This window comes from Odontomachus brunneus, unplaced genomic scaffold, assembly GCF_010583005.1.
Source record: "Odontomachus brunneus isolate Ranch 3 - 2012 unplaced genomic scaffold, Obru_v1 Obru_scaffold_005, whole genome shotgun sequence".
Lineage (NCBI taxonomy): Eukaryota > Metazoa > Arthropoda > Insecta > Hymenoptera > Formicidae > Odontomachus > Odontomachus brunneus.
The window spans coordinates 3,870,240-3,882,269 of NW_022639455.1; the positions used below are offsets into that span (position 1 = coordinate 3,870,240).

Sequence of the window (12,030 nt, forward strand, 5' to 3'; positions counted from 1 at the left end):
CCCCCCCCTCCCCAACGCCGCTCAGTCAACAACCCGAGCGGCCGTTACGACGGTCGGTTTACCAAGCCTTTATAAAGCCTAGAGTTTTTGTTAGAGCCGTTGCCCAGATATTGTTATTACCAATTATTCAATCATCATTATTTCGTTATTATCCACTGGCGGATATTATCATACGATTGTCGAACAGATATTATTATCACTACCATTTAATATTCGAATATTATTACTTCTTTATTCGATTATTATTTAATTTATTCGGTTATTTAATTATTGCTATTACGCATAGGAAAGCAAATCGGGCGTGCCGTTATGATAATTTCTTTACCTCGTCTTTAATCAGTTATTATTGCCGTTGGCCAGTTATTGTTATTCATTATTACCGATTATTCGATCATTGTTGTTTCGTTATTATCCGCTCGCGGCTATTATCACACGATTGTCGAGCACAGATATTATTATAATTATTATAAAAAAGTAATAATATTCTAATAAATAATAGTGATAATAATACCTGATCGAAAATCGTGTGATAATAGCCGCTAGCGGATAATAACTGAATAACGATGATCGAATGATTGGTAATAACAATGAATAACAATAACTGGGCAACGGCAATAATAACTAAACAAAGACGAGATAAAGAAATCGTAACGGCACACTCGAGTTGTTTTCCTACGCGTAATAGCAATAATTAAATAATAACCGTATAAATTAAATAATAATCGAATAAAGTAATAATACTCGAATATTAAATGGTAGCGATAATAATATCTACTCAATCATGTGATAATATTCGCGAGTGATTAATAACTGAATAACGATGATTGAATAATCGGTAATAACAATGAATGATAACTGGGCAACAGCGATAATAACTAAATAAGACGAGGCAAAGAAATTGTAGCGGCACGCCCGAGTTGCTTTTCTATGGGTAATAGCAATAATCAAATAATAACCGCATAAAGAAGTAATAATACTCGAATAATAAATGGATAATGATAATATTTGATCGGCATTGAGGAACTCGATCACGACGTTTCTGTACCTAACAACTAAAAAAATTAATGAAACGCGGTAAAAAAAATTACCTGTCGCGATAAAGCCCGCAACACTTGCTCGCATGAGGAGTACGCGTCTTAATTTGTCTTAATTATCGCCTCAATTGTCGCGAAGTCAAAACGTGCTATTAAAAATCGGCATGGAATAATGTAGAAAATGACGCGGCAGCTCTCAATATGCTCGTTTCGACGGTTGAGAATGTTATGGCGTGACGCTCGATCACATGCTCACACACGCGTGATTGCAGTACCCGGCCGCGCCCCCATCTCGCCCAAGCACCGCTCAGTCAGCGGCATGAGCGAGCCGTTACAACGGTCCGTCTACCTAGCCTTTGTGGAGCATATTGTTTTTGGTAGAGCTGTTACCCCAGTGAGCTCTATACATACTGGAGTGAGCCATCATGGCGTCTAATGGAGAGGTTATCTTTCTCCAAGGTTCACGATTGGTTAAATATAAAGTGAGACAGCTAGAGTATGCCATCGAGAGGCATTTGGTGGTGAGGCTATCTTTGTTTGAGGTTCGCTGATTGGTTAAGTATAAAGTGAGACAGTCTTGGGTGTATATCAGTTGGACACGGGGCAATTGGACACAGTCCAATCACAAGTCGCTGTTCCAAAGGACCCTACAAATGTTTCTAATCACACGGTGCTGTGATTGGTTGTGTCCAAATGCACCGTGTCCAAGGTGTCCGGGTGCACCGCTCCCGACAGTCTTACCACCAATTTAAGGGTGCTTTCCAATTGCTTAACACATCTTGACATATATGTACACAGAAATGCACAAAGTGTAACGTTGTGCACGATTCAATTGGAACAAAGTGTGTACTAATATGTATGTATGTCGGGTAAAGTTAGGGTTATTTTTCAACTATGCTTATATTTTGGTATTTCTTAATAATAAATAATAAAATCTAAATAATAAAAAAGATATTATCTACTTCACGTCGCAAATGCCAGTCTCTTTTCAAGCCGCTACGCTTATTAATTTTAATTTTCACTAGAAAACACTAGTTTACACAGCCGACTAGTAGCCTTTGAGCTGAGTACGGATGTGTAGTGTTGTGTCGACGATTACGACAATTAAAATGCAATTTGTGTCGCATGAAAGTGTCTAGGAATATTGCAATTGGAAAGCACTCTATGTAGATTGTAGGCTGACGGCTCGCTCCAGTATGTATAGAGCTCATTGCCTTGCTCAGGTATATTTATTACTGATTATTCGATCATCATTAGGGCCTTTGCACGTAAAAAAATTTTAACCGTAACCGTAAGGTCGTAAGAAAACTGACCAATCAGAGTTGATTATTCTCCTTGCGTCCGAGGAATAGTTGACTGTGATTGGTCTGTGGTTTTCTTACAACCTTACGGTTACGGTTAAAATTTTTCTACGTGCAAAGGTCCTTATTTCGTAATTATCCACTCGTGGATATTATTTCACAATTGTCGAACAGATATTAAAGGCGCACTTTGTTAGATGGCGTCTCGAAAATGCACCTAGCTCTGACCATCGAAATCAGGCTGGTGGCCGCTCTTATGCTTTTCTCTGCTATGATTGAATTTCTCGAAGCGCAATGCGCAGGTTCGAGACATATCGATAAGTTCGGCACAGCATAGCCTGAATATAGTAACGCAAAATTAATTATTTTACAACTCTCTAAATACACGAAATTGCTTTAATATCTGAAATATTGAAGTAAATGATATTGAGAATACTGCACAATGAATACTACAGTCGAATATTTAAGACCTGTGTTTTTAGTGTTCTATCTTACACTTTTTGCACTTAAAAAGAAACAAATATATCCTACACATAACTGAAAAGAGAAGGAAAGAACGATATAGCGGAGAAGTACAATAAAGTGGCGTAAGACTTGGAATTGGGAAAGCCGAATTATCGAAAGAGGCGCCTGATGGACTGTTTAGTGTTCTCTAGTAATTGCAAAAAATTATTCACTTAATGGTTTATATCTTGGCTAAATAGGATTCGAGTAAATGATTCATGAGACAAGTCACTTTAGTTCCGAAATCTCTGCTGCAAGCCGCCACCGACTTGAACCGAGATTGTGGTTAGACTCAGTGACAAGTCAGACGTACTTTCTAAATAGTATGACTCAATCGTGAGTTGAAAAATGTAATTCTTGAAGAATACGATTCAACAACACGGATCTTTTTTATTTTAAAAAATGGGTCGGTGATAAGGTAGAGGAAAATCTTTACTTTTAAAAAGACATGAAATTTAGGAATACCTGAGAAATAGTCGATTATTTAACAGGAAGAGTCGAACATCGATTCGTCGGTCGATCATAATTACAACTCGTTCCTAATTACAGTTGATTCGCTATACACAATGCATCTTGTTTTATGCGTCTTGTATTTATAAATAAAGACGTTCCCTGGTAGGGTTGTGGTTCTTTTAGTTTTCTTTGGTTCTCCTCGATAATAATCAACGTATACGATGGTGGACATAAAGACGAACGTGAGTTTTGCATGCCAACGGTGTCTACAACCACTTAGACTCGATTCCAGTTTTGATCATCTCGGGGAGCATACGCTTGCCGAACTTTCACGTAGGTAATTTCTATTTCGTATTGGTAACATCATCGTTTGATGCTTGGTTCGATATCATAAGATACATAATCATTTATCTGACTGCAGTTCCCATACAGCAGCAAGTGGTCGGAGGATTAGAAACCCAAAGCGATAGCATAGAACACTTGGTACCACCCTTCAGATTGACTGAATCAGGAAATGGTACAAATGGATTCATGCTGGTTGGTGATTCCGGTGAAACTGAGAGCTTAAGTCATCATCTAAAGGTATAGAGATGTCTGGAAGTAAAATCTATGTGTTGCTCTAATTTCTGATCTTGGTATACTTCCCAGGTACGAGCAACATTATTTGACATTCTTAGCAGTAGCAGTTCAGCAGACCACCCTCTTTGTGATGAGTGTACAGATAGCCTGTTGATAATAATGGATCAACAATTACGAATGACAGAAGGAGAATGGTCAGATTACAATGAGTACCTGAAAAAACTAGAAATAGAACAGCAACTCCAAGGACATGAGGATGTAGAGATGGAGAACTTAACAAAGGAATTGCAGGATGTACAGTCTGAAGAGGAGAGAATGATAAGAGAGCTAGAAGCATTGAGAAAGGAGGAGATAGCTACCAAAAATGCTATAGCACAACAGGAAAGAGAAAGGGAAAGATTACAAAGTGAAGAGGAAAGGTATTGGAAAGAATATTCTAAACACAAACGAGATGTCCTTTTGGCTGAAGACGAATGTCGCAGGTGAATGAAGTTTCCTACAAAAGAATCCATTTTTCATAAAAATAGATATACATTGATACATACATTTGACATTATACATGAACAATAATTTCTTACTAAACTTTTAGTTCTTCTACTATTGTTTTATCTAAAATTAAATATTTTTGCAGTTTGGAGTGCCAGTTGGCGTACGCAGCTTCGCAGCTTGAGAGGTTGAAGAAAACGAATGTCTTCAACGCCACATTCCACATCTGGCATTCGGGCCACTTTGGAACTATCAATTCGTTTCGACTAGGTCGATTGCCGAGTGTACCAGTGGACTGGAGTGAAATAAACGCCGCATGGGGACAAACAACGCTTTTACTGTCGTCTCTTGCGCGCAAAATGAATTTGACGTTTAAGCGTTTTCGTCTGGTGCCGTTCGGCAATCACAGTTACATCGAAGCGCTGGATCAGAACAAAGAACTTCCTCTGTATGGAAGTGGTGGGTTCAAGTTCCTGTGGGATACGAAATTCGACGCAGCTATGGTGGCGTTTTTGGATTGCTTGCAACAATTTAAGGAACAAGTAGAGAAAGGAGACAGTGGCTTTTGTTTACCATACAGAATGGACCGTGGTAAAATAGAAGACACCGCAACAGGCAATTCCTACTCTGTAAAGTACGTTTCAGCACAAATCAACATGGATATCTTTAGTTACAATTAAGAATCTTCACTTATATTTGATATCTACATTTTAATTTATCTATAAATTGATAAACTTATTTATAAATAACATTATCGCTTGATTAATTATTAACTGAATATTTCTTCTCTTTACAGGATACAGTTCAACTCAGAGGAACAGTGGACCAAGGCTTTAAAATTTTTACTAACAAATCTAAAATGGGGTCTTGCATGGGTCAGCTCCCAATTCACAAAAGATGAACTGGGCAATTGAGTGTTGGTTTTTGTGATTTTGCGTAATATTAATTATTCAATTGTCTCGCGTGACTGCTTGTGTACATATGCTGTATTTTAAATAAATTCAACTGAATGATTTCTGCCTGATAATTCTAAACTGCTATAAAATTTTGAAGGTTGGTTTTTTATTCATATAATTTATATTTCTTTACTCCAGGTAACAATAAGAAAATCTTTGTTTCTTTTCTTTGTTTCAATCATATGAGCAGTGTTCAGGTTTATTAACTAGAAACCAGGATATACCAAAGAGGAAGCTAGAAGGACTCGTTACTTCCTCAGAATTCATATAATCCTTCAGTTCTGGAATGCTGAATTCGACCACTTCTATGAGCTCACCTTCGGCCTCGGAACCTCCGCCTAGTATGACGACAGATTCAAATTGGATAAATTGAAGAATTTTCGCTTATGCACATGAGATATAGTTTATTAATAGTAGTACAAAAATATGGTCCTTTAAAATTGTCTTCATAAGAGATCATCTGGAGTATAATATCTAAATTTAAACTTACCAGGATGTATAAGCATATCATCTGTGACCTCTATATAGAAAAGTGTTTGTTTTGCACTGGCAGAAGCGCTAGATCTGAAAAAAATATAGAAGTAATATTATTCTTAGTTTATAAACCTTTTTCAATATATCTATTTTTGTTATTGTAGCAGGCAATTTTAAATGAAGCAAATATTTATAATCTATAAATATCTATAATAAATATAGAAAAAAGGAAATATATCTAGATTTTACTACAAAAAACATATAAATTATGTTGGAAATCATTTTTGCATCTATTATATTTTGCATATATTTTTCTCTGGCAGAAGAGAACCAATATTTAATCTATAATGTGCCCTTTGCTTCTTTTCTGGCAGAATATTTAAGATTTAAGTCAGAAAGAAAAAAAGGAAACAAGACAGGAAAGGAAACAAAACAAAACAAAAGCACATTATAGATCTGGACCAAGGATAGGATATTGCAATGAGAATTGTTTGAGACTAATACCTATAGGTGAGAATCTGGTTGAATGCAGATAAAGGTGCCTCGTAACCACACTCTTCCCTCAACTCATCCTTCGCTATCTCCATCAGAGACTTATTCTTGTCCACGATACCAGCACAGAGCTCTAGGGACAGTCCCAAAGTTGCAGGATAATGTTCGACATCGATCTTGTCTTGCTCTCCTGGTACCGACCAGTAATACACTGCCGGTCGGAATTGCCTGACAAATACGAGCTTCTTTCGTGTTGTGTTGAAGATCAGTATACTCACGCTGTCATGGGATTTTATAACGTCCCATTGTTTATGTTGCCCATCTTGCGTGTAGTTTATACGCACGGTACTTAGCCACGGCGAATCCTGCGGAACCTCTCCCACGTGAACGTCATGTAGATCGAGTATCTTTTCGCGCACGGCGGTGTTCCTCTCGACCTGTGCCTTAATCATTTCTATCTTTTGCAATTGTCAAAACACTAATAAGATACCGTTCGAGCACGTCGATATCTCGTGACTGCCATCAAACCGATGATAACGAGTTATATATATAATAACTGCGTGCGACCTATAGATGGCGCGCGTAATACAATGCCGAATGCCGAAACGTGAATCTACTGAGATAGTTTAAAATATGTCATCCGTTAACGATAACGTGGTGCCGTGCATCATCCATTCTCGCGATGTTCGGTTAATTTGCTGTGACGTTCTCCCCAGCTCGAGCTAAGACGTAAACTACTTGGAGTTTCTCCCAGAGCGCGATGAATTCTGCTCTCGGTGAGTCCTTTATATACAATATTCAAGCTGATTTTGCACAAGGTTAGTTCTAAGCATACTCAGTCATAAATGGCTTGAGACAATGTTTAATTCCCGAATGTCAATGTGCGTGTTACTGGCGATACAAAGCGTGATATTAAATATAGGTAATCCTTTCTCTCACAGATAATGATATACTCGATTTGAACTCGGGACTAACTCTGATCTATCGCGATAAGGCTCGGGTGAGGTTTAGGCGAGGAAATTGGGATGAGATTGAAAATAGATCGCGTATACACGGACACGTAGGGTATCTCTGTTTCCGCCTTCGAGTAACATCGATTTACCGCGACACTGTCGGTCTTTCTTCTCTGAGTAAATTATTTTCATGATCAATCATTGATGCAATCACCGCTTCTTTCTCGCGATCACGCCGAGTTAACACGCGATGGTGGAAATCGCGACTATTTCGTTATTTTCTCCCCTTCCTCTCCATTTTCTTGCTCTTCTCTTTCTTCTCCATATTCTCCTTCTTTGCTTTCTTCTCCTTCTTCGCTCTGGGAGTTTCGGGTGGCTTGAGGGCGTCTAATATCTCCTGCTGCCTTACTTGAGTGTCCACATGCACCACGTCCGGCTTCCTGCGATACCTGTTGACCGCCGCGGGTGGCGAGAACTCGATTTCCAAGTCCGACGCCGTAGAGCTCGACGTGACGGACGCGTCGTCCCGTTTTCTCACTATCTTGAACTGCACCGGCTTCGTCGGCTCCTCCAGTCGCGGCGTCTCATCCGTCGTCTCTCCCTTGATCGGGTACATGGTTACGTGGTAAGTACCGTCCTTCCGATGAATATGCAGGGTCGGCGGCGGCTCCGTCTCTTCTTCGCCCTCCTTCGCCTGCTTCGCAGCGTAGCTCATGGGTTTGTACGCTTTGCCACGGCGTACGGTGGTGCGCGAGGGCACCGACCTCGCTCGATCATGCTTCTCCAGGGAGCCCAGCTTAGCCTCCTTCAGCAGCCCGTACAGATAACGTCCGATCGCGCCTGGTTTCCAACCGATCCGCGGCTTTAACTTGCCCACCGTGTCGGCCGTGTTCCACAACCAGCCCATGTTCGCCGGCACTCGCATTCGCGGATCTATGCAGTTCTTGTGTCCGTAAGCGATACCGGGATAAACCTCGCCGATCGTGTAAATGTAACGCATCACTCTTTTGCTGACCTTAAGGGGGGGCATTTTCTCGACGTCGCGATCACCATCAGGACCTGGGCTTGGTTTGATTTTCGGACGTCGTCCCCGTTCACGGGGATAACCATCGACACTCTTAACGGGGATCACACTCGACGGTAGTTTCGACTGCACCGTCGCCTTCTGCGAATTGTTAACGTTTCCCAACTGCGATGATCGACCGGGTACTTTCCGTCGAGACATACACTTCGGCTCACCGCAGGGGCCGACTTCGATGTCCGACGGCGCGAACGCCGCGGCGTCCGCCTCTTTTTGCTTCTCCGTTTTCTCCTCTTTCTTATCCTCTTTCTTTTTCGGCCTAACGACGAGCGGGAGTAACGGCACTTCCGGTAACGTAGGTATCGCCTCGCGCACGATACCACAGCGTCCCGGCATCGCGAGTGTCGCGGCGACGGGGGCGTAGGATACCGCGGGGGCAGCACCGAGAGCGGCTCTAGTGTTGCAAGGAGCAGTGCGTTGCAGTAGATTCGGCGACGTTGTCGTTATCGCCACGGGATAGACGGGAGATCGCTTCGGCGTCTTTTGGACGCCGACTGCGTCTCGACCGAAGTAAGGGCTCTCGGATGGGTCCATTAAGCCGAGACCCGCTAATCCTGGCATCTTGCCGATGGAATCGACAAAGTCCTGGGCCTCCTTGAAGGCTCGTATCATGCAATCCGCACCCACGCACGATTTCCTCGTGCACTTGACTGAACCCGTTCTCCCAGACAACGCGTCTTTCCCCGGGCAAGTGCATCCCATCATAACCCCGTCCGCAGATTTCGGACGAGGTCGGTATATCGCGCCCATTTCCTTGTTCTTCTCGTACAAAACGGTAGTAGTGGTAGTTTCAGAAGGTGCATAAGCGTACTCGCTTCCGCCCATCAAGCGATGCCTCAGGTTGATATTATCCTTACGCCACATGTACTCGTCGTTCCACAGTAACTCGACGTGTTTCGAGCGGATATCTTCCTTGTCCCCGCCGGCTTTCATCCTGTTAGGATCGTCGGGGCGACTTGTGTCGTTTTCGCTCGACTTCAAATACGGCTCGCTAACACGGTTGGCGGGTATAGCGAACGATGATACGTTATTCCGAAGAATGTCGGGATTTCGCAGGGCCATGCAGCAAGGACGAAGGCATCCGGAACGACACACGAGAGGGTGCGTCGAGCGGTTCGTCGGTGGACACGAGCAAGTAGGCTCGTCGGAATAAGCTGCGTAAACCAAAGCGCGGTATCTGCGATCGTTGAGCTTCTCGGCACTCGTCAGCTTCTCGAATCCCGGTTGGTCTATCGACACACGCGGCGGTGACTGCGGTCTCGTTAACACGGGACTCGCATCCGCTTGGTCGCGTCGTCTCAAATACGCAGTTCCTAGAATCTCGTTCGGCGGGAACGTGCCGTCGTCGTATCTCATTCTACTCATCTCGTCCCTCGCGTTTTCGTCGGACTGTGTCGCGCAGCGAAATTTCTCACTGAAAGAAAAACCTTCAAGTATGAATGACTTCTCGCGGAGCGCCAAGTGCTCGATAATCGAACTTCCGAAGCACGACAGCCTCCAGTAGATCGACGCGGATCCGCAGGCAGCGCCTCGCTCATCGGCCAATGTGTAGGTTCTCTTCAGTGTGTACGGTTCCGGTAGGCCGTCTCTTTTGGCTTTGGCCTCGACCACTCGATCGCAGAAACATTCCGGCAGAAATGCCGTTGCCGCGCAAAGAAGAATCCGAAAGTCGTCGCGCGAGTTACGCTCCTCCGTCAGTGAGCGCGGAATTCGATACACTTCGACACTCAGAGGAGTCGATTTTATAGATCGTATTAAATTGCTCGGCGCACGGGTGAACAAGCACGACTTACCCGACTGGTTGGCGCGTTCATCGAGCAAGCGACTTTCTTTCTTCTTACATCTTTCATCTCCGGCAACCTTGATGAATTCTTCAGCGATGATATCGACAGGCGTGAGATCGATGAATTCTACGCGCACCATCAGACAATCGTGTTCTGCGGCGTCATCGGCATTTCTCCCCGGACATAAATCCACGCGTTCCACGAGAATCTCGAGCATGTACAATTGCTCCGCTTCCGACTTGGGAATTTTCCTCTTCTTCAAAGCCATGCCTTGTGCTTGAATGTGTCCACGTACAACGACAAATTTCGAGAGCAACCCCGAATCGACGCGTTAATGATGTTCCTGCATGAATTGCGCCATTAATTTTGTGAATGCCTCGGGGCCGGAAGTCGGACGGTGCGCCTCGAGCCGAAGTTAACTGACGTTCTTAGTTGCCAGACGATCGCCATGGTGACGAAAATAATCACTCAACGAATATATAGAATCGCACTTCAGAGTGCAAACGTCTTGGAATAAACTATTGAAAAATATTCATTTCTAAAAGTCTTACTTTCCGCCTTACTTCTTCTTCTTCTTCTTCTTGCCTTTTTTCTTTGGTTTCTTTGGTTTCTCCGGCGTTAGTGGGACTTCCGGCAACTCTTTCTGCGGGAGAAATTCGGGCGGCACATATCGCTTTACGTGCAACTCCCATTCCCTAGTTTCTTGGCCTTCGGCGAGAACGGGGGACTTGGGATGCAGCTCGTAATGTGTCGCGAAGAAGCGTCCCAGACACTCGATCGTGAGTTCCATGTGCAGCGTGCCGGACGGATTCTCGCCCGGGTCGAGAAGGTGGAAGCCTCCCTTCACCGTGAACGGCTTCGGCGGGTTGGCAGGGTCGTTGCCGATCATGGCGACTTGATCGCACAGGCAACCCGGCAGCGTTAATTCGGTTTCTGCTGTGGGATAAGTGTCACCCGCGCGAAACACTCCGGCTCTCAAGCTCGTCGAACGAAGATCGCGCACCAGATCGCGCGGTTGCTTGGCGAACAGGCAGCACTTGCCGGTCGCAAAACGTACACTGCCGTCGCGCGGCAATTCTACCTTCGACGCGTCCGTTTGATCGCGCGTGATCTCGAACACGGGAAGATTCAACAGCTTGATCTTGATCACAATAGGGTGCCCGTCGATGTCTTTGATTTTACCGGGCGTTAACGTCAGTCTATCGATCAGTATCTCGATTAGGTAAATCTGCTCGTCGTGGCCGCCGAAGCAGGACATGACGCGATTCGAGGCGGCTTCTCGCGGCGAATTGAGTCGTATCTGCGGTTAAGGTGGATTCGACACGAGTCGCCTCAGCATCCGTCCGTCGCGACGAACCGCGGGAACTTTGTTCGCGGAGATGTTGACGGTCCGAATGATGCTCGAGATGATTCGCGGAGTTTTTTGCTGAAAATTTCGAGGTTCAGGAATGCCGCGAACGGTTGACAGGTGGGAAGTGACGGTCGAACTGCGCGGTTCTGGTAAATCGAAGTGATTCTCGATTGTGACCGATTTAATATTGTCAGTACTGAAAATTTCTGCACAGTTCATGTTGATTGTACTATAGATTTTCAGTACTGGCAATAAATACCGCAACGTAGCTATTATGAAGTTATTCGGGACGAAATTGAAAGATAAAAATATCATATCCCCGACACGTATCTAATTTTAGACATTGTTATTGTTTTGATCTTTAAATAAGAATATTTAAATTTTCAACATGGAATATATTCAATATAAGTATTTATATTTTTTATGTTAAAAGTTTAAATATTTAAGTATTTAAAAACCAAAACGATAAAAATGTTCAGGATTAAGTACGCGTCCAGGAATTGGTATTTGTATTCACAGTTTTTCCTAGAAAACATAATAGAAATCTAGAGAATAATTGAAATATTTCGATCGGGAACAAAT

At 43.3% G+C, this 12,030-nt stretch overlaps 4 protein-coding genes across 6 annotated transcripts; 1 reads left to right on the top strand and 3 right to left on the bottom strand.

The window, feature by feature from the left end:
• Positions 1-3,090: 3,090 nt before the first annotated feature.
• LOC116849250 (beclin-1-like protein) lies at positions 3,091-5,370 on the top strand. Of its 3 annotated transcripts, XM_032826208.1 has the most exons (6): positions 3,091-3,257; positions 3,459-3,625; positions 3,714-3,874; positions 3,941-4,353; positions 4,503-4,991; positions 5,154-5,370. In XM_032826208.1, the coding sequence occupies exons 2-6, from the start codon at positions 3,514-3,516 to the stop codon at positions 5,269-5,271; spliced, it is 1,293 nt and encodes a 430-aa protein (XP_032682099.1). In that variant the 5' UTR covers positions 3,091-3,257; positions 3,459-3,513; the 3' UTR covers positions 5,272-5,370. The 3 variants fall into 3 exon arrangements, with proteins under 3 accessions (XP_032682099.1, XP_032682109.1, XP_032682090.1); XM_032826218.1 differs by lacking the exon at positions 3,091-3,257 and having other exon boundaries at positions 3,300-3,629; XM_032826199.1 differs by lacking the exon at positions 3,091-3,257 and having other exon boundaries at positions 3,301-3,625.
• Positions 5,048-6,819, bottom strand: LOC116849271 (uridine diphosphate glucose pyrophosphatase NUDT14-like). The gene is made up of 3 exons (XM_032826245.1): positions 6,292-6,819; positions 5,804-5,877; positions 5,048-5,651 (listed from the first exon to the last, which is right to left on the bottom strand). The coding sequence occupies exons 1-3, from the start codon at positions 6,729-6,731 to the stop codon at positions 5,488-5,490; spliced, it is 678 nt and encodes a 225-aa protein (XP_032682136.1). The 5' UTR covers positions 6,732-6,819; the 3' UTR covers positions 5,048-5,487.
• Positions 6,820-7,039: 220 nt separating this feature from the next.
• LOC116849244 lies at positions 7,040-10,405 on the bottom strand. Its single transcript, XM_032826191.1, has one exon. The coding sequence runs from the start codon at positions 10,363-10,365 to the stop codon at positions 7,507-7,509; it is 2,859 nt and encodes a 952-aa protein (XP_032682082.1). The 5' UTR covers positions 10,366-10,405; the 3' UTR covers positions 7,040-7,506.
• A 231-nt stretch (positions 10,406-10,636) lies between these two features.
• Positions 10,637-11,763, bottom strand: LOC116849264. Its single transcript, XM_032826231.1, has one exon. It carries the CDS (start codon positions 11,353-11,355, stop codon positions 10,657-10,659), a length of 699 nt encoding a protein of 232 aa, XP_032682122.1. The 5' UTR covers positions 11,356-11,763; the 3' UTR covers positions 10,637-10,656.
• Between the last annotated feature and the right edge of the window lie 267 nt (positions 11,764-12,030).

Excerpts from the sequence above, each read along its gene's own strand:
- LOC116849264 (XM_032826231.1), bottom strand. The coding sequence starts at position 11,355 with ATGTCCTGCTTCGGCGGCCACGACGAGCAGATTTACCTAATCGAGATA.
- LOC116849244 (XM_032826191.1), bottom strand. The coding sequence starts at position 10,365 with ATGGCTTTGAAGAAGAGGAAAATTCCCAAGTCGGAAGCGGAGCAATTG.
- LOC116849250 (XM_032826208.1), top strand. The coding sequence starts at position 3,514 with ATGGTGGACATAAAGACGAACGTGAGTTTTGCATGCCAACGGTGTCTA. Across the intron at positions 4,354-4,502 it reads GCTGAAGACGAATGTCGCAG|TTTGGAGTGCCAGTTGGCGT; the intron begins GTGAATGAAGTT and ends ATATTTTTGCAG. Across the intron at positions 4,992-5,153 it reads GGCAATTCCTACTCTGTAAA|GATACAGTTCAACTCAGAGG; the intron begins GTACGTTTCAGC and ends TTCTCTTTACAG.
- LOC116849271 (XM_032826245.1), bottom strand. The coding sequence starts at position 6,731 with ATGATTAAGGCACAGGTCGAGAGGAACACCGCCGTGCGCGAAAAGATA. Across the intron at positions 5,878-6,291 it reads AACCAGATTCTCACCTATAG|ATCTAGCGCTTCTGCCAGTG; the intron begins GTATTAGTCTCA and ends TATTTTTTTCAG. Across the intron at positions 5,652-5,803 it reads TGATATGCTTATACATCCTG|GCGGAGGTTCCGAGGCCGAA; the intron begins GTAAGTTTAAAT and ends TCGTCATACTAG.